The following is a 22,400-nucleotide window of genomic DNA, read 5'->3' as shown; positions in this document are numbered from 1 at the left end:
GATGCGGAAACAGTCTGGTCGGTGTCACTGTCGGCAGGTGAATGAGGGTAAGAGTCGGAGTCGGTGCGGGCGCAAACGGGGCGTGAGAGATCGGGATCGACGGGGACCTGATCGGCTGCTGCCGGCATCGCCAGAACGGCGGCTGTTGCCGGTATCGCCAGATCGACGGGAGGCGGAGGAGCTCGATTCGAATGTTGTAACCGAAGGGAATCACGGATCTGGCATTGAAGTGGAGGAGGATCACGCCATTTGAGCGGAAGCTCGAGCGGTGGATACTCCGGCGGCGGGTCACGCCATCGGAGAGGGAGTTCGAGCGGCGGGTAATCGTCAACCACAATCGGTTGATTAGGGATCCCTTTGCGGGCAGCGGAGTAGAAGGGGGAAGGGTATTCCGGTGGCGGATCACGCCATTGGAGTGGAAGCTCGAGAGGAGGATAGTCATCGATCTCCCGTCTTCTTCGGCGCCGATCGTCGTCGCACGCCCATCTCCTTCGGTGGCGATCCTCGTCGACCGCCCATCTTATTCGGCGTCGATCTTCGTCGACCGCCCTTGTTCTACGGCTTCGAACGTCGTCGACAGCCGACCTTCTGCAATACATCGATCTTCTCAAGCTCCAAGCTCTGATACCAACTGATGTAGTGGATCGGCGGAAGTCGATACCTGCAAGAAGGATTTGAAAATTCCCAATCCAGGGAAGAAGAAGAAGAAAGCTTTTCAAGCTTCAAAAGGTGTATATATCATTCAATGCCTCCAAACCCATACATTATACCTATTTAAGGGAGCAAATAGAAGACTCTAGACTAAAGGAGATAAACTAGTCCCTAAGCATAAGATAGGCTAAAATGTTCCCACATCACATGACTTTCCAAAAAAACAAAACCAAGCTCATGACGCATTGTCATGTCAACTGGTCAAAAAATTGTAGTCAATTTTTAATGTTATATATCGGACGCACCGGTCGTTACAATTATTTGAGGTGGTTCCATCTGTCAACAATGTGAATTGCGGAATACTCGGCTTCGCACTTTTAGTTGGGGAAAAAATAACAACAAGTTCATATAAGATGTTATATGGTAAGTAAGGAATATTATTAGGTCTGGTGACCGGACGTAGTTCTACGTGTGTTCACCACTGAGTTATCCGGTATTTGTTCGATATTTGCTCGGTATTGCTAGGTATTGCTTGGCAATAACGAGAAATACCGCTATGTGAAGACCAATATCGAGTAATACCGAGTTTTTCTAAAAAAACTCGGTATTGCTCAGTATTTATCTTCACATAATGGTATTTCTCGTTATTGCCGAGCAAAATCGACAAATACATGATTTTGTGCCTGCTACGTGGCGCGATTTAGTGCCTACCGAACGTAGCTCTACATCCTTTCACCGGACCAAATAAAAAATTCGGTAAGTAGTAACCATCTAATAAATAACTCGTTCACCGAGAATTAGAACGCTTCTTATGTTCATAATTGCCGAATGGTTGTAAATTTCCATTTGAATGTCATGTGATGCTAATTAGGTGAATGCTGTTAACATCTTCTTTTATAATTAACTGTATTTTATGCAAAATACCAAAAACACATTCAAGGAACCTAATTTAAAATAAAATATTAAAATAATAAAATAAAGCTCACATCCTGATGATAAAAAAAAAACCCAATTACATACAAGAATTACAAAACCGACTTAAAATTTTGAAAAATCAATATCCCTAAAGAATTAGGCTTTGTTTGGTAATGCTTTCTTGCTGCTTTATAAAGCAATTTTTTAATGCAAAAATTTCTTAAAGTTAAAATTTTTATACTAAGAAGTTGCTTCATAAGTAGTTAGAAAGTTATCCCAAATAAAGCCTTAGTTATCAATAATTTATTGCACTTTTTCGTTTGATAAAATTCACTAATGGGCGTATGCGTTAATATAATTAAGATTGCATGTCCTTAAAAGAGATCAAAAGCATCTAATGCTTAGAAGAGCAACATCAAAAGAAAAATAAACCTAAATGCCAAAGATCCCATCTAATTACAATCACAAAAAGAAACCTAATAAAAATCTAGGTAGGATTGGACCCATGAAACAAAAAAACGGAGATCAAAGATTAACTTTCAACACCATCATCAAGCCAAAAGGAACAAAACCAGCAAAAAATCAACAATCTATGGACGGAAGGCTTTAAAGAGTGAAAAAGATGAGTATCAAACCTCATAGCTATAGGGAGAATCGACGAGCTTAGTCTGATAGGAAAGCAGCAGGTTCCGAAATTATGGTGGTCAAAACAAGGCATATAAGAACCACCTACAGAAAGCAAGACAAACCAACTGAAAAAGGATAGCAAGATACAAAAATCTGAAAAATAAGAATCAACAATTCGAACAGAATGGAACCAAACCACACCCAAACTAGAAAAAAAAGGCAGACATAATGAACCAACTGCAGTAAAATATAACTCCAGGAAAAACAACATATCACATAGACAGAAACCCACAAATCATAATAGTAACTGGAAATATAAAGTAATTCATACACATCTAACATAATTTTTCCCTTGAGGATAGCAGAAAAATCAAACATAGTAAATGTCCTGAAATAGTCAAGATATAGCCTTGCTTAGCCAACCAAACAGCACAAATATTTACTATTTGATTAATATAAGAAGTTCTATAATTTAGATTTAACAATAAAACTGTCATCTTATAGAAAGTATAAAAACTTTGGCATACATATAGTTTTTGGAGTTGATGAAAGAGATCAAACTATTAAAATCAGATTCAATCCAAACCATGTGAATATTATGGTCATAGCAACATGTTAGGCTTCGTTTGGGACGGCTTTCTTTATGCTTCTTAAAGCAGCTTTCTAATACAAAAAATTTTTATTTTATATTAAAAAATTGCTTTAAGAAACAGAAAGAAACCCGTCCCAAACGAAGCCTTAATCTTTCAATCAAAGCAACCAATTCAACACCAAAACCATCGCCAGGAGTTGCAATTGGAAGCAAAACCACACACCAATTTTCCATAATGATCCTGGATCAAGCCACCATACCCATTACCAAAAGCGTGGATGTTGAGTTTAAATTCATTTATGCGAGGCTTAATCCAGTAGAAATCTAGTTGATGTTTCAACCTTTTAGAATTATCATAATGAATGTCAAAATAAGCAAGCCAATCTTTCCTGCCACGAAAATGCTTCAAAGAATCCATTCCATCCTTGAAAAGCTATTATCTTTTTGAATGATAAGGATCTAAGGACCCGTTGGGGCATATTTAATGCCATTATTATTTCTATTGTTCCTCTCCTCCCAATGGAACCAAAAAACCAACAGAGGAATAGTGTGAAAAATGTGCTTTTTAACTTTGAGCTGAAACTGACATTCTAGGAAAGAAGAAATGGCCAAGGTATAGACCATTCTTAAAGGTATACCAAACCTTTGCAGCAATCGGACCAATGAAAAAAAACATGAGAAATAGTTTCAACATGATAATAATATTGACATTTGAAAACTAAACAAAGACCTTTTTCTTGCATCCTACTATCAACAGGGAAAAAACCTTTTAAGATTGTCCAAACAAACATAAAGGCATATAAGGGAGTGGAAGAGTTCCAAATCTTACTAAAAGTTAGGATAACTTTATTGTTAGGTCAAATATAACGCCACCCTTTTCTTAGGTTGAAGTGACCATCTATAGTTAACTTACACAAAATACGGTCCGACCAAGATATATTAAAGGGGATCCAACAAACCATGTCCAACAAATTCTGATGAATAAATTCAAGAAAATGATCTTTGGACCAAGCACCTTTATTAAACTTTCAATGAGGTGGAAGAATGCGTATTGAGGAGGGACACAAGATATCCCTCACCAGACAAATCATCCTACCAAAAAATAAGATGAGCCAATATGAATTCTCCATTGAATAATAGATTTAGCAGAACATTTGATGTTGCACAATACTTTCCAACTCGGAGATTGATCTCACTTGAATGAGCAAGTGATAGGGTGTTTATCCTTATAATACTTTTGATTCATGAACTTGGCCCAAAGAGAATCATTATTCATGAATTTTCACCATAATTTGAAGGAGAAGCTAGTAACTAAATCAGTAATAGACTTACAACCCATGCCCTCTTCTAAAAAAGAACCTGTACAAGCACCTCAATTAGACCAATGCATCATTTTAGAGTTATTAGTGGAGCCCCAAAAAAAATTGTTAAAGGCTTTCTCAATTCTATCACAAAAACCACTAGTAGGACGGATGGTTTGAAGAAGGTAAATATGCATAAAAGAAAGAATGCTCTAAATGAGAATAAGCCTGATAACCTATGGATAACAACTTAAACTCTCAATTAGCGAGCTTTTTATTAATTGCAGAAAAAAAAACTATCAAACAAAAAAGACTTTTTCTTACCATTAAGAAGAGGAGTACCAAGGTAGTAGATGGGTAAAGCTTGATTACAAAAATTAACGCAAAGTTTAATGTTATCACAATGAACCATAAACATGTCCATTACACCAATGAAGGAACATTTACTATTATTAAAATAAAGACCAATTTCACTTTCAATAGTAGACAGAAACTTCTTGACTTTATTAACACATTTCAAATAACCATTACAAAAGATGATGATATCGTTAGCAAAACAAAGGTGTTAAATATCAATGCCGCCAAAGTTCATGTAGTGAAAGTTATTATTGGTGGCAAAAAGATGGGTTAAGCCTTTATATAAATAATCAGTAACTATAATGAATAGAGTAGGAGATTGGGGATCTTCTTGCCTTATACCTTGGACTCCTTTAAAAAGTTCATGAAACTTTCCATTAATAATAATAGAGAACCAACAAAAAATATTATGGAGTGTATCAACTGAAAATTTCTTAAAATGATATGAAATTTAGTTTATAATATTGTAAGATTTAATTGAAATGCTTGTAATTCCTCCTCTTTTTTATTTTGGCAAGAATATTAAGGGACATTTTGGTTTGTTGAATAAGGAAATTAGGCTATAATTAAAGAAAGTGTAAAAGAAATGCAACATATTTATAATATTTTACGTTGTTTTTTCGATGTAAAATGAATACAGATGATTTTTTTTTATTTGACTTGAAAAAAAATTAGTATAGTGTAAAACCTAATGGTGGTGGCGGCCAGCGACGAGCAATGGTTGATAGCAACGTCAGACTATAGTAATGAGTGACGTCCAATGGCCAGCTGCAGGCCACAACGGACGATAGTAATGGTAGATGGGAGTCTGTTGACGGCAACGGGTGATGATGACACACAATGGATTATGGGTGAAAATGATCCTGAATTTATAATTTATCGTAAAATAGATCAAATCTAATAAGTTTTAAATATATTAAAATTAATTAAAAAATATATTTAAATATCTTAAAATTTTACTTTAGTTTTACCAAATATTATAAAAACGCTGCAGTTAAAATAGTTCAACCCATTTTACTTGAAAGCTAAACAGCCCGCATCCCTATCGCCCATCGGAAATGCTGTATGCCGCCGTTGGCTTAAGACGCGAATCAGATCAGAGAACGCCACTTCGGATAGTGACGCCACAGTGAGATAGTAGGGAAGGAATGAGGCGCCTGAGATGGGCGGTAGACGGCGGTGGATGGGAGGTGGACGCCGAGGCTCCGGTGACGATGGAGGGGACAGCGCGTGCGGTGCCGGGGGATCCGCTCCCCTTGGGGCTCTCCCGCGGTGGCCGCCTCTCTCGCTCGAAGCAGCTCGATTTCCTACATCGCTTTATGGCTTCCCCTCTCGTTCCCTCCTTTGCCGGCGACCCCGCTAACGGAGGCCGGGGTCTGCTCCTCCACCACGCCCACGCGTTCCACATCCGCGATAATTGGTATTCTTATCATTTATCATAGTTGTCTCGTCTGCATTATATTCTTCTGAAGTGGATTAATTTGGTTGGCTTAGGGTTTAAGGAAGACTGGAGTTGATTGGACTGTAAGAGTTTAGGTTCTGTGAGCTGGAGTGATGGTGAAATTTGAGTACATTTTGGATTATGTCCTTGAACGATTAGTCTGAATAGTGCCTGTATTATTTTATAGTTGGACGGACACCGCCCCTGAAAGGACCTGCAAAAGGTTAGAGGTAAAAGGAAGAAAGCTAAGAAGAGAATAGTGTAAAGTATTTCCCCATATCTCAAAGTACCGATTACAGGGGTATGTATGGTTAATAAAGCCTGTAAAGATAATGGAGCAGAACGGTTAACAGAGACCGTTGGCTGGCCAGTGAGCAGAGTAGTGGAAAATGTACTATTGCTGACGTGGCCAAGAGCACTTGAGTGGTTGTATGCTGCAATGCGTATGAGTGTTCTAACAGCCCCCTCAAGTTGAGGGTTCAATGGTCGAATGCTCAACTTGTCCCTTAGCTGAGCAAAGCGTGCTAGAGGTAGCGGCTTGGTAAGAAGATCAGCCGGTTGGTCTTCAGAGTTGATGTGGTGGATGATTATAGCACCAGAGGAGATATGTTGTCTAATGAAGTGATAATCAATTTCTATATATTTGGTGCGGGCGTGGAAGACCGGATTATGAGCGAGAGCCATGGCGGAGGTGTTGTCGCAGTAGAGGGATGTGGGCTATGTTTGCTGAATGTGAAAGTCAGCTAAGAGACGGTGCAACCAAATGATATCTGAAGTCGCAGAGGAGAGGGCACGGCATTCTGCCTTGGTGGAGGATTTTGCCACAGTAACTTGTTTCTTCACACACCAAGAGATAAGACTTTTGCCAAGAAATGTACAAAAGCCGGTAATTGATCGGCGATCCTGGGTGTCACCGGCCCAGTCAGCGTCCGAATAGGTGCTGAGATGGAGGGAGCTGGGCTGAAGGGGAAGGCCATAGTGAATAGTTCCTTGTATGTATCGCAATAGATGTTTCAAGGCTTTGTAATCAGTAATTGAGGGATTGTGCATACGTTGGCAAATACTGTTCGCTGCATACGCGATCTCCGGTCTTGTAATTGTCAGGTAGTTGAGAGAGTCGGCCAAGCGTCTGTATTGTTGCGGATCGGAATATGGAGTAGTAACGTCTGAGTTGGAGGAGGGCTTGAGCGCAGAGGGAGTCAAGACCGGTTTGCTGTGTTGTAAACCAGCGGATATTAAGAGATTAGTGGCATATTGGGCATGGTGTAGGAATAATTCGGTAGCTGTTTTGGAGACTTGTATGCGCAAGAAACTTGAAATTGGCCCCAGCTGTTTGAGTGAAAATGATGTTTTGAGATGGGAGACTAGCTGCTGAATGGCTGCGGAGTTGTTACCTGTGAGTAGAAGATCATCCACATATATAAGGATGTAGAGCCGAGTGCTGGCGTTGGAATAGGTAAGCAACGAGGGATCGACCTTGCTAAAGTTGAAGCCGAATTGAATTAATGAGGATGTGAATTTGTTGTACCATTCCCTCGGAGCTTGTTTAAGCCCTTAGATTGTTTTGTGAAGCTTACAAACATGGTGAGGTAGATCACGATCAATGAAGCTGGTTGGCTGACGCATGTAAATATTTTCATGAAGGTCTCCATGAAGAAATGCGTTTGAGATGTCAAATTGAAGCGTAGGCCAGTTGTTGTGGAGGGAAATGAGGAGTAGGATCCGGATGGTCGGCATTTTAGCTACTGGGCTAAACGTCTCCTTGTAATTGATACCGAACTCCTAATTAAAGCCTTGAGCAACAAGCCTTGCCTTGCATCTATCAACTTGGCCGTCCGAATTATATTTTATTCGGTAAGTCCATTTGCACCAGAATTGTTGTGTTTGGCGGTGGTGGAACAAGGGACCATGTCCCTTATTTTTGTAAAGCAATGAACTCCTTGGACATGGCAGCTCTCCAGTGAGGAAGTTTGTGTGCTTGAGTATATGTCAAGGGAGTATTATTGGAGGTGGTGAGGGCTAGGAGATCGAAGTGAATGCCCGTTTTAAGTCTTGTTTGCATTGGATGAATGGAGGTATGATTGGGTGGAATTGTGGTGAGGGGTTGTGACAACGGGGTGGTGGAAGTTGAGGTAATTGGGTTGGAAGCCGTGAATGTTGAAGTAGGTGTGTGTACTGAGAGATTATATGAGGGTAAGGGTGAGAGGGTAGTACCGTCGGTGATAGGATTTATAGGGGTTTGGGAAGATATTGTTGATGTTGGCATGAGTAGATAGGGTGTTGTGTAAGACTGTCAAGAAGGAGGTTTTTGAGGTATAATATTGGTCGTATGGAATGGAAATACATTTTCATTAAACAGAATATGACGTGAAATGTGGAGCTGATTGGTATGAAGGTTGAGACAACGATACCCTTTGCGGGAAGATGAGTATCCGAGGAAGAGGCATTCTTGTGAGCGAGGATGCAGCTTGGATGGGGTGGTAGGTTGAAGCCAGGGAAAACACAAGCAGCCGAAGGTCTTAAGGTGAGAGTATGTAGGTGGTTGATTGTACAGAAGTTGAAATGGTGTGTTGTTGTGAATGCTTTTGGAGGGTAAACGATTGATTAGATACATGGAGGTTAGAATGGCTTCGGCCCAAAAGTGATGTGGGAGATTTGCTTGATGAAGGAGGGCTCGGGTGGTTTCAAGTAAGTGGCGATGTTTGCGTTCGGCCGTGCCATTCTGTTCTGGTGTATGGGGGCAGCTTAGCTGATGAGTGATGCCATGAGTGTTGAGGTAATCACGGAACAAGTGACTGGTGAATTCGCCACCACCGTCCGAGCGTAGAGTTAGAATTTTTGAGTTGAATTTGTTACTAATAAGAGTGTGAAGGTGTTTAAATTTAGAGAACGTTTCTGATTTGTTATGCATTAGATATAGCCATGAATACCGTGTATTATCATGAATAAAAGAACGTAATAGCGAAAACCATGAGTGGAATTAACGGGAGCAAGGCCCCAAACATATGAATGTATTAGCATGAAAGGTTTGGATACACGGTTTGAACTAGAAGTAAAAGATAACTTGTGGCTTTTAGCCACATTACATGAAGTGCATAGAGAAGGTGGTGGGGAGATACATAGAGAGGGTAAGTTCCTAGATAGCAGTTGTTGAGTCTGAGCATTGGGATGACCAAGCCAAGCGTGCCAGTTTGGAGAATTGGATGTAATCGAATGAAGAGCAGTGAAGTTGTCGGAGGTTGTGGGAACGGAGTGTCCACGGATGAAGGTTTTGTTGTCCATGAGATCCTTAATAGTGAAGCCGGTTGAGTCAAATGAAATTGAACAATTGTTGTCAGTTGTTAATCGGTGAATTGAGAGGAGGTTGTGTGATAATCGCATGCCTTCGCAACATATTTGAGCCGCCCTTTGAAATTTTTTGAGCCCTTCAGACGATCTAAATTCATTAAATAAAATGTATATTCTGAATTTCGGGGATGTTCAAAACGCAATGATGCTGTCCGTTCATCAATTGGACGTCATTTAGGCGACGACGAGGCTTAGTTCCCTCGTAGTGCGTGCCTTCATAACATATATGAATCGTTCTTTGAAATTTACGACACCACCCCAAATGATCCAATTTAATCAAATAAGATGTAGACTCTTAATGCCGACGACGTCCCAAACGCGATGGTGCCATCCGTTTGGCAATCTGACGTCATGTCGTCTTCGTAGAGGCGAATTTCCGCAATATGTGCGTCATTGAATTATATTAGGATTGCCTCGAGATATGTGCCACCAATATGGGCGCTTCAAATTGAATAAAAAAAAATTATAGTTTTTAGAGGTTGACATTATTCCGGACGCAACAGTGAAGTCCGTTTGTCGATCCGACATTGTTTGATCAACCTCGCGCTTTAATTTTGAGTGTCGGCCATCCCTTTTGATCGATCTCATCTGATTCAATTGCGAGGGGCCTCGACCCAGCAGAGTTCAGTTTCCTGATCACAACGATACTATCCATTCGGCATTCGGAGGTCATTTGACCCTTTAAGTGACATGTGGCGCTAAGGTGTGTAATGTTTTATTCACCAATTGGGGTCCTTTATCACATGGTTTGAGGTATATGGGTCAACATATTTGTATTGGCTAAAATGGGAAGTGAATGGTTGTTATTTTGCTAAAGTTATTTTAATTCCACGGAAGAGGAGGCTTAGTGGGCGGCTTCATCATTAAAGAAGTTTGATGATTTCTTCAAGCCATGCTACTTTGTGAGTGGTAAGGTCTCATATCTCTATAACCCTACTTATATATTTTATTAGAACTCTTCTACAATTCTACCTTCATACTCCCATATCAAATACCCATTTGTTACAACAACAACAAAATCATCAAGATTTTATCCCACTACATAGGGTCGGCTAGATGAATTTTTTTTCTCCATTGTGTTATGTTAAGAGTCAAATTCTCATTTACATTTAATAAAATAGTCATTTCTAATATTTTCTAGCTAAGTATTATTATGTCTATCTCTGTCTTTCTTAGTTAGGACAAATTCAATACATCTACACTTCTAACTGGGTCATTGGAAGGCCAATGTTTTGTGTCCAAACCATCTAAGACGACTCTCTCTAATCTAATCTCCCACTAGAGCTACTTCAATTTTTTCATGTATATTTTGCATTCTGTCTCTAAGAGTGAAGCCACTCATCTACCTGAGCATCATCATCTCTATAACACTTAAATTTATGCTTTTCTTTTAATGGCCAACATTTTGTGCTATAAAGTATTGTGGGTCTCACCACCATCTTATAGAATTTTCTCTTAAGTTTGAGGGGTACTTTTCTATAACACAACATGCCCGATGCATTCCTCCACTTCAACCATCAAACTTGAATTCTACTAATAATATCCCCATCTATTTCACCATCAGTTTGAACAATAGATCCAATATATCTAAAGTGTCTACTTTTATTAATGACTTGATCGCCCAAAGTCACAACCCCATCACTAGATCTATTACTACTAAAATTACACTCTATGTATTTGGTTTTAGTCTCTTCAAACAAAAATCTTAAGACTCTAAGGTTGACATCCATAATTCAAGCTTTCCTTCAACTCCCTCTCTAGCCTTATCAACAGAGAATATCATTAGTAAAATGCATACACCAGTAAACATCCTCTTGTAAATGTCTAGTAAGAACATCCATAACTAAAGCAAACAGATATAGGCTTAAAGCTGATCCTTGATGTAATCCAACTGAAATAGGAAAACACTTGGTCAAACAACCTTGTGTTTGAACACTAGTAATAGCTCTTATGTACATATCTTTAATGACTTGAATCTAAGTATTATTAACTTCTTTCTTTTATAGAACTCTCCTAAGCACTTCCCTTGGAACTTTATCGTATGCTTTCTTTAAATCAATAAATATTATATATAGATCCTCTTTATTCTCTATATACTTCTCCATCAACCTCTCAATAAATGTACAGCTTTCATAGTAGCCTACCCAACATGAATCCAAATTGATTATGAGAAACATTATTATCACATTGTAATCTGTGCTCAATAACTCTCCAATAGTTTTAAAGTATGACACTTTAGCTTAATTCCTCTATAATTCTTACACTCTTGTGCATCACCTTTATAAAAAATCCATCCAAAAGGCCTAAAGGAGCACTTGATCAATACTAGACTTTATGTGACCCAATTTTATTATAGGCACCATTTGGCCATCCTAAACCCTTGGAATTTTATGAAACCTTCAAATTTAAACTAGACACACTCCATTCCATTTCTAAGAGTTTTAAAGGCCAGGAGTTTCCATGTTTTGAAACATTAAAATCCTAAATCACATGTTGGGAATTTCAGCCAGAACCTCCTTTCCACTACTTATCCAATTTTCCTTACATAGAAATTCAATTTTCATTACATGGAAATCCAGTTTTCCAATCTTGAATCTAAATGAAGTCGTAAGAACTACTTTAAGACTAAACCTATAGGCAACTTTTAATGGAAGTCATAAGACCTATCCAAACAAAACCTACAGGCTACTTCTAATGGAAGCAGTAAGACCTAGTTCTTAAAAATTCATCCTACTTTTAATAGAAGCAGTATGACTCACTTCTTAAATAAATTGGGCTACTTCTAAATTAAAGTAAGACCCACTTTTTAAACAAATTGAGCAATTTCTAATAAAAGTAGTAGTACCCACATACTAGGAAAACTTTTAGGTAAAGCCGTAAACCTAAAATTACATGTTACTTCTAAATGCAGAAATGGTAAGACCTACCCCAATAAGTAGGCCACTTCCAATGAAAGCCATAAGAACTACCATACAGAAAACTACTAAGGGAAGTCATAAGACCTATCCAAATAAAATTAACAGACACATCGAAGTTATAAGACCTATCCAAACTAAATTAACAGGCAACTTTTAAGGGAAGTTGTAAGAATTATCCAAACAAAATCAACGAGAAACTTTCAAGGGAAGCTGTATGATGAGGACATCGTCAGCAATTTCGACACGTTACCATCGGAGACACCGGAGATCGACGACCACGATCAGGAGTTTTATTTTTAAGTCATTTTATGTAGTAGTTTATTTTATTTTTCAGTTTTTCCATTTTTACCCTTATGGGTATTTGGTCGCTATTGTAGCACAAGGGGCATTTTAGTCTTTTGTTTCCTTTGTCATTTTGAGGCCTATATATATGGTCATTTCTTATGTAATGAGGATGATGAATATTTTGAATGAAAATTATGTTTTGTTTCCACTTCTTCTTTCATGAGAGCCAGAGAAGGAAGAGAGCTCAAGGGGAGCAAATCGCAAGGCCCACCAGTCGTTGGAAGAGTCCGCGGCTCATGGTTAAGTTTATTCTATCTTCTCGTTTGTGTTTTTCCTCATCCACTTAACCTAAACCTTCATCCCGTTTGCCATCAATCCGAGCCCCGAATTCCCATCCCGTCCACCTTGGGATCCAACCCACCGGCTCCTCTTTAGCCGCCGGCCGATTCCCCTCCACCACCCCGTCCCCCATCTCCAACCACCGCCCCCTTCACCTTTTCCCCCTCATGTGTCAAATTTTGAAATTCCATTTAATTGAGTTTCACAATTTCCAAATTTGACCAACTCCAAATTAGGAAAGTTTTCAAATCTAAATCAATTTGAAATTCAAATTGAAGCGGATTTTACAATTAATTTCCTAATGCGTGTTCGTTGATTTGGAAAGCTAATGAGTTGCTCCCAAACCTCCTCCCTCCCTCTTGAACCCGCCGGCCATGCATGGGATTTTCTCCCATTAATTCTCCACTTAATACATTAATGGCTCCTTAATTTGAAATCAAATTTCAAATTAATTTCCCCCTATTTTCATTCAAAATCTTGAGATTAATTTCAGGTTTTGAATTAACCCCCTTCTCCCTCCTCTAATGAACCCGCCGGCCTCACCATGAATGGAGCCCCATTCAAGCCCCCAATTAATGCATTGATTACACATTAATTTGAAATCAATTTCAAATTAATCTGCCCCCTATTTCAAATAACTCCCTCCCCTCTCTCTAGAATCCGCCGACCCCCTCTTGAAGGGCCCCATATAATGCCCATTACTCCCCCTTATCTCTATTTGAAATTTGAAATCAATTTCAAATTGATTCCCTCCTAATTTACTCAAATTCTGAAGTTAATTTCAGATTTGAGTAAATCTCATTCTCTCCCCCACCTAACCTAAATTCCCTCACCCAAGTCGCTCACCCCCTCTCTCTACCTTGGCCGCCTCCCTCATTTCTCCCTCCCTTGTGCATTTGGAAGCCAAGAGAAGAAGAAGATGACGCCCTTCCACCTCCATTTCAAAGACGTATGGCCGACCCGAACATCGATCAGAGATTAGTCTTTGATTCCCAAGGACGTGTGGACGTTCGGAGATCGTCTTTCGTGACGTCAACATAGAGAATTCCAAGACCATGATTAGATCATCCACGGTCAGCCCCCTCCACCAACTCCGACTACTTTCCTGTGGACAAAGACCTCCGGCATCGTTTTCCTAGTGGTGATCTTGATTATAGCGTGCAAAATCTTCTCTCGCCAAAGCCTAGTGTAGTTGAGTGATCAATCCCCGAGGTGAAAACTCTCATTATTAAATTGTGGATTGTTGGTTAATAGCTCTTTGTATTGCTACTATTTTTGTTTATCTACAAGATTTGGTTAACCTACATGTGCTCCTTCACCTAAGCAAGTGGAAAACTAAGATTCTTTAATGAATTTGCTTGTTATTTCAATAAGTTATTTATTGAGATTTCATTGTTAATTATTCTTAAATTTCTTATCAACTCCTTTTGCATGTGATATCACATCACTATAAGCCCCATTTTAAATCAAAACCCACAGGAAACTTCCGAGGGAAGCCCTAAGCCTCGTTTTAAACAAAACCTCTGGGTAACTTTAAAACGAAGCCACAAACCTCGTCCTAAACTAAACTAATGTATAACGTCTAAATGAAGTCATAAGCCACGAACTAAATCAAAGCATGGGCAACTTTTAAACGAAGCCATGAGCCCTTAATCAATTCAAATAACTGACCAACTTCTAAACCTCGAACTAAGTCCAAACAATTGTGCAGCTTCTAAATGAAGTCGTAAGCCCCAAACTAAATCAATTATTGGGTATTCTAATAGATGTAAACTCCAAATCATAATAAAACTAAAATATAAATTTAACCACTTCAATTTACTCGGGATTTTTGAGAAGAGGCAATCCATGACTGCTAATAAGATTTCTTAAACACTACAATCGATGATTGCTAGTGTTGGTAAATCGAAACTTACGGTATTCTCGGGACGACGGAACTATGGGATATTGATTGGGTTTACCTTCATCCCCACAAACGAGACTAAAATATTTAAAACTTTTCATCCTTAATCAAGAGTTTTCTCTTACAAAGTAAAAGAGGTAATTAACTATGAGGGTGTAGAGTGTAAAGGTACAATCAGAGGGCTTGCGCCATAGGAAGTAAGGACTCAGATCTAACTAAACCCTCATGCAATCTTCAGGGGAAATCTGGTTAACTATAATTTGCCTTAAGGAGAATGAAATCCTAAGTCTGCAAAGCATGATTCATGCAGAAGCGCCATTTTTCTTGAGCAAACAATCATGTGATATGAAGATGGTTTTTTTATTATGTTTTGTGTATGCTAATTTGTTTGTAATTATGATTCAAATATATAAGTTTCGTTGTTAGCCAGAATGATCATAATGATTTATATCAGTTCTTTTGGGTTATAAACATTATAATCTTTGTAAATGAAAGTTAATGATTCTTCTATCTTCTCTGTATTTTTTAATGCTTATAGGAGCTCTGTGTATGTAATTGGAAATGAGGAACGGATGTTGATACTATATTAAGGGGAGCAAATATTATAGAAGTTATGAATGCATGTATATTAGACGAGTAAAATTATATTCTTCTCAACTATCTGCACCAATTTGGAGTGATCTACTATAGTGTAAGTGTTACATTGGGTTGGAGTGTAACAAGATTTATCACAAGGCCCAACTCCATCTCAAGGCACATCCCACCATTATCACTTCTGATCAATCTTTCCTCTTGTTGTCAATATTGTACTGTTGTCCCTTTAATATGGGTAAAAGGAGACAAGACTTGTAACTTCATGTTACTTTTAGTGGAAGTTCATCTAGGATAGCAGCGTGGTTTTTGATATCTAGGTTTTCATTAAAAAAAATCATCTCTTGATGTTCGTGTTTTTGCATATTCTATATCCAAGACAACCACAACGCTCATCACACTTCTATTCCGCAGGATTTTAACCAGCACAGAATAATTGTATATTGAAGGAATAGTGTGGTTCACCTGATTTGATTGTTTTTTAATATATTAATTTGATTTTGTTTGGTAAAGCTGTTTTCTTCTTATGATTGATGAAATAGTGAATTTTTCTGCATATTAAAAAAAAGAAAACGCATTCATTTACTTAAACAAGTTGATGCTTCAAGTTCTAAAATTCACCAATATTAAATGAGTAGATACTTGGCCATGGAAATTCTTCGTCAACGGTTAGAAGCAAATTGTTTCGGGAGAATACTGATTTGAAATTTTTGCCTGCCTTCATATATATTTTTAATACATACAATGCGACTTCTCTGTTTCTTTCATCCTCTTAAATGCCTTCTGCTCTCATAAGTGACGACCTAGGTCGTTAGCAAGAACCCAATGAATTTTTCTAGTTGTACTTTTTTGAACCTTGATATCTTGGGTCTGTTGTTTAGAGTGTACTCATTTTAGATATATTGGGTCTATTGTTCGGAGTGATGGTGAAATAGATGGGGATATTGTTAGTGGAATTCAAGTTGGGTGGTTGAAGTGAATGAATGCTTTGGGTTTGTTGTGTGATAGAAAATTGCCATTCAAACTTAAGGGAAAATTTTATAAGATGGTGGTGAGACCTGCATTGCTTTATGGCGCGGAATGTTGGCCATTAAAAGAGATATATAAGATTAAAGAGAGTCACCTTAGATGGTTTGGTCATGTAAAACGACGGCCTTTTGATGACCCTGTTAGGAGAGTAGATGTATTGGATTTGACCTATATTAAGAAAGGTAGAGGTAGACCTAAAAAGACTTTGTTAGAAAATATTAGAAATGACATTTCTTTATTAGATTTAAACGAGACTTTGACTCAGAACAAGGCACAATAGAGAAAATGGATTCATATAGCCGACCACACGTAGGGGGATAAATGCTTGATTTTGTTTTTGTACTTTTCTGAACCTTGAAGTAACGTGTCTATCTCACTGATGCTGCCGTATGCTTTTCGTCTTTGCATGATGAGGTTTCAAGTCCTGCAGGTCTGCAACTGTATTGGAGCAGTTCAATCTACAGAATTTTGTGGCTTCACTTAAGGAGACTTCATCAAATAATCTTGAGGACATGTCGTTACCTATGACCATAGCAAGGAATATCATTGAGTTCCTCTCTCTGGGCTGTGGTTCAGAGCTCTTGATTAGTCCGGAGTCTTCTTTACTTTTTGAAATTTACAATGACAGAAAGGGGAGCCGTGGCAAAGCAGTTTTTCTTCACAAGGCAAGTTATATCTTACATGAAGTCCAATTAACTTATAAGTTTTCTTAGAATTTTATGCTGATTTTTATATTTTTAGTTGATAATCTGAGTTGCATTCAGGTTCACGCAATAATTGAAGCTAATGCTCTATATGTGATTTTAGGGTGGTTAAATTAAAGTGATTCCTTAGGAGTGAGATAAAAATTATCAGGGCTTTAAGATAATGGATTTTTCATTCTCAGTTTTAATAAAAATAAAATCAATGACAGCTGAGTTAAGTAGACAAAATCATCAATGTTAAGATGGTTGTGTAAACCATAGGCCGAAGTCCCAAATGATTTAATTAGGGAGACCTTCAGATATTATTGTTTGAAGATGAGATTGTAGGAATGACTTTGGTGGCTTGAGCTTCAATGGGTTGAACGTTCAGCAATAAGGCAGGGAGAAAAAAATTTGTGCAAATAAAAAAGGTCCAACCAAAATTGACTTGGGTTGAATTTGAGGAAAAAGTTCCACATGAACGCATGTAAGGACCAAATAGAAATAAATAAAGAAAAGATTCAAATTTGAACCCACATATTTTGAATAAGGCTACTGATGATAATGATGGATAGGAGCTCCACAGTATTGCTTGATGTTAAGGGCTGCTTCTGTTATCAATTTAATTGGCAGGATGTAAGTTGCCTAATCTTCAATTTAATTGATCTCAATTCTGTTGGATCTAAGTTATCTGTGTGCTGTGCCTGACCCTACTAACAAGTTGGGCTAGCTGGAGCAAGAGAACATGATGACAAAACCTGCAAGTATGAAAAATAGATGGAGAGCTTAATGGAGATCGTCTAATTTCTGTGAACAATAGTAATGACATGAAGACCAATCCTTTTAACCCCTTATTTATACGATTAAAAAGGCTTCACCTAAAAAAAGGAAAATAATTCATGATTTTATAAGTACAACTGACACGGAAATGAGGGTACATATGCAGCCATCTACCTCTAACATATCTTGGCATGTAATTGTTGAACTCTGTATAAGTGCTATGATCAATACAAGTAAGGGTGAAAGAAAGACGACCAACAAACATCAAGTTGCACGTTGCGAGTATCTAAGTGCCTTTACCATGATTGAAACTACTTAAATATTGTTCACTTGCAAAACGGACTACATTGACATGTCCAGGACTCGAAGTTACGAAAGAAGCACTGGTTGCTTAAAAACCAGCTCGATCAAGAGACAAAAGTGATCGTTGGAGGGTGCAATGCAGTGCAAACATACCCAAATAACGATCGATTATGAAACATACTTTGCTCGTGTTTGAAACATAAAAAATTCCTAAGGAGACCTCTCACACACAAGTCAAGCGAAGAAGGTCGAAGACAATGATCTCAGGCATGATGTTGTGTGTTTTCATGAACATCTCCTATTCACAAAACAAACTTTTCCATTGCATCTGATACATTAAAAATGCCTAGAAATTAATATAATATTGTTCGGGGTGGCCCGAGAGTTGAAGAGACAAAAATTATCGGCGAGCAATTCGATGGCACGTAAATAGAGATACATGTAAAATGAAGAATCCAACCATTCGATTTAATTAATGTCTCTATTTTATTTTATTAAATTTTATATAAATTTAATATAAAAAATCAAAATATAAAAAAAAAATCTTATGTCTTCAGAAAAATTGGCTGCTCGTGCCTTTTCCCCAGATAAAATTAGGGGCGGAACCAGCTTCAATTTTGAGGGGGGGCAAATACAACAAAAAAATAATTAAATATTAAAAAAATAATATTATATATCTATATATTAAGAAAAGTTTTTTGAAAAAAATTAAGCAAGAAAAACAAAGAAAAAAAGTGTAATTAAACTGTCTTGAAATGCATTAAATAGAATATTGAAACTAAATGTGAAAAAATATATAGATATTTTAGGTCAAGATAGGACAAAAGAGTTTTTTCTGGGGGGCAAAAAAAAAATTTAGGAGGGGCAAAAATTTTTTTTTGCTCTGCTATAATTTTTTTTTTTCACTCCTATAAAAAATTTTTTTTTTTTTGAGGGGGGGGCAATTGCCCCCCCTAAGCCTCATGCAGTTCCGCCCCTGGATAAAATTATACTCATATCCTATGCTAGCTCCCTGATCTTGTCCATATCTTTGCACTAACCAATTCCCCATTTCTCTTACCCATTCATTTTCGCACATCTAACTCTCCTCCACCCGAAACTTCTTCACTTGGTCGCAAGTTCTGTCCCGCACTCATCTCCTATTCCTCCCCCATTGGTGAAACCTATGATGCACCGACACTTCTCCTCAAAGAGGCATGCAGTGTCCGACACCGTGTCCGACACGACACTCGCCCGACACGTGTCGGACACGCCGAAAATGTGTCTGATTAATAAATATTAAATAAAAATTGGACACGCGTGTCAGTGTATCTTAAATATTTTATGAATTTTTTTAAATATAATTTCTTGTATTTGACGGGATTTAAAATAAATTTCTTATTTCCTATCCATGACACCAAATCAACATCTACACTTAATACCCATTCATCGAATATTCTCATTTTTATTTCTTTTTGGTAGTGAAGGTATTTTCATCTCCTCTCTGGATGACTAATAAACGACATCGATGCCTGACTCTCGACATCATAATACTAATCATTTTAAGCACAAATTCTAGTTAAATGGCTTATTCTTTTCAAATTATTTTTAAAATTATACTTATTTAATTTGTATACACTATTTTTTAAATAGAAAAACTATAATAACGTGTCCAACCCGTGTCCGTGTCTTATATTTTCAATAACTGACGTGTCCCGTGTCCGTGTCGTGCGTATCCGTGTCGTCGTGTTCGTGTCTGTGCATCATAGGGTGAAACCCAAGCTCCACATCACCCCCCTTTGTGTGCAACAGATGGAACCCAACTCTTCTTGCCTTTTATCTCCCCCTTCAAATACAACTCAGTTGCTACCTCTCCTTTATCCTCCTCTACAGGGTTGTTTGGTAACAAGTATGATTTAACTTTAGTAGGATTTACTTAATATTGTGAATCCGGATTTAGCAAATCCTAGGTATGTTAAATCTTAAAATTATTTGGCAAGATAGTTGTTAAATCCTATTAAATCCTGTGAAATTGTTTAACAACATTATCCAGGATTTAAGGCGGTTAGTTTATTTAAAATTTAATTTTAATGCATTTTGAATTTAATTTATATGCTAAGTACAAATTACTTATTAATTTCAATTTTAGTTACTGTCAATAAGTTATAATGATAACTAATATTATTAGAAGCTAGCTTAATTATCAACTAATTAAATAATTATTTAGTTAATCAACTAATTAAATAATTATTTAGTTAATAATTATACTACTAATTATCAAAATACTTATTTTAATGATAGTTTAATTAGTATTTGATATCTAATTATATTGATAATTCTTTCAATTAATTAGTTAATTATTTTTTGAAATAACTAATTATTTAACTAATAATCCTAGTAATAGTTTAATTAATTATTTAAGTGTTATTAGTTAGTTTTAATTATTAATTATACCATTAATTATATCATTAGTCACTTTAGTATTCTACTACTCATTAATTATTTAATTGTTATTTACACTATTAATTATAAATTATTAATATTTTTTAATTAATTATATATTAATTAAGTATTCTATTACTAACTACTTTTTCAATTATAATTTATATGGTTAATTCTCTAATTAATTATTTATAGTTCAAATTATATTAATTATTTATTCGATTAATTTCTAACTAAGAAAATAGGAATTAATTTAATTTCTGCGCAATATCTTAGGAGGCGTCTAGGGTTTTGTTTTCCTCTTCTCTATTTCCTTGTCATTGTTAAACGACGTTGCTTCGTGTGAGGTAGAGTTTTGCATGAGTCACTTCTTCAACTCCTTCATTACAATGAGTTGCTCATTCGGCTCTTTCGACGATGTTATTCTTATTAGATTGGAAGTATTGTTCGGAGCTTGCTCATTGTGAAGGTAGCTTTACCTTTCTCTCTTTCGTGCGCTACTTCAGATGAATTCTATAAATCTGTTGAATTTTATGATTTAGTAAATTTGAGATTGTGTGCAAAAAGAGTGAAATGGAGGATTTATCTGGTGCTCAAATCCCATTTGACGGGATTTAGCATAAATCTTGCTCATTTCCTGCATAAATCCTGTTCAATCCTGTTGCGAAATAACTCGTGCGAAAATCTCCAGCTCCCAAGCATACATGTAAGATATGTTGTATGCAATGATAAAAATAAGGATGAAAATGAGAAAAGAAAAGAAAAGAGAATAAAGGAAAAGGTATTGAAAATGACAGGAGTTCACCCCCTTATGGTACTGGCTGGGGACGTCGTACTCGTGCACGAAAAAGGAAAAGGAAAATGCTATGGAAATGGAAAAGGAAATCAAATGGAAAAGGTTGTACCTTTGAGTACTTTGAGACGGTGCTCCTGTGCAAATCAAATGGAAAAATGAAATATTAAAGATAACAAATGTTTTAAATTGTTTTAAATGAAAATATCGGAAGAAGTATAAATCAATTAAATGAAAGAAATAAGATTAAGAAAGGATATAATATATATTAATTTATATTTATAATGATTATTTAAATACTTACCCACTGAGTTTACTTAGTAAACTCAACCTACAAGTTTAAATGTTTCAGGTAAGTTCCTAAAGAAGAAATGACTGAAAGAGAAGAAATGACTGAAAGAGAAGAACATGTTTACAGAAGGCGACGTGCAAATGAAAACAGATAATTTACATTTGTGTTTAGTGGCTCTTTAGCACAAATGAAGTAGTATATTGTTTAAGAAATTTTATCGTCTGACTTTTCGTACCCGCCTCGTTAGATCGAGTAATCGGAGGGGATGCGGTGGTGTCTTCTAAGCTCCCTCATGTATCACCTGTTTTTAGGAGTGAGTAATATAAACTAGTTTAATATAATACGAGATAAAAAAGATTAGTGCAAAAGAAATAAAAGTTTTTGTGTTATATATATTTGTCGTAGCGTATACTTTTTATCTTATATTTGTATTGAATTTCTATTTCTTTTTCTTGTGGTAATTCTTTTTTTGTTGTTATTGTTTGAGAGGGCTCTTCATTGTTGGCATGGAAGCAACTTTCCATTGGGCGAATGAGCTATGCTTGAGTGAATCTTTTCATGATGATGAGAGAAGTAGGAGACATCTTGCTAATTAAAATTCGATATGACCCATTCTTCAAAATTTAAGCAACTTCTCTTCTAATTACACCTAGCCCTTTGACCGAGTACTTATTCCTTCTTTTTTTTTACGACATTCTATCTCTGCTTAGTTTCTCTCTTCTCTTTACTAGCGCTAGTGTTTATGTTAGGCTGACTAAACCAGTCCCTAGTGGACCAGTTTTTGTCTACAAGGGGAGCAAAACCTTGGAGAGTGGAGGGGGGGGGGGGGGG

At 37.1% G+C, this 22,400-nt stretch overlaps 1 protein-coding gene across 2 annotated transcripts in view; it reads left to right on the top strand.

The window, feature by feature from the left end:
- Nucleotides 1-5,467: 5,467 nt before the first annotated feature.
- Nucleotides 5,468-22,400, top strand: part of LOC110108825 (protein TRIGALACTOSYLDIACYLGLYCEROL 4, chloroplastic) — a 50,153-nt gene continuing 33,220 nt past the window's right edge. For both annotated transcript variants that reach the window (XM_020839647.2, XM_020839646.2), the window contains exons 1-2: nucleotides 5,468-5,863; nucleotides 16,728-16,962. In XM_020839647.2, the coding sequence (XP_020695306.1) occupies nucleotides 5,592-5,863; nucleotides 16,728-16,962 (507 nt within the window). In that variant the 5' untranslated portion in view covers nucleotides 5,468-5,591. The remainder of the gene's footprint in view (nucleotides 5,864-16,727; nucleotides 16,963-22,400) is intronic.

This window comes from Dendrobium catenatum, unplaced genomic scaffold (genome assembly GCF_001605985.2).
Source record: "Dendrobium catenatum unplaced genomic scaffold, ASM160598v2 fragScaff_scaffold_1056, whole genome shotgun sequence".
Taxonomy (NCBI): domain Eukaryota; kingdom Viridiplantae; phylum Streptophyta; class Magnoliopsida; order Asparagales; family Orchidaceae; genus Dendrobium; species Dendrobium catenatum.
The sequence above is the reverse complement of the archived record's forward strand: the minus strand, read 5'-3'. Positions and strand labels throughout refer to the sequence as shown.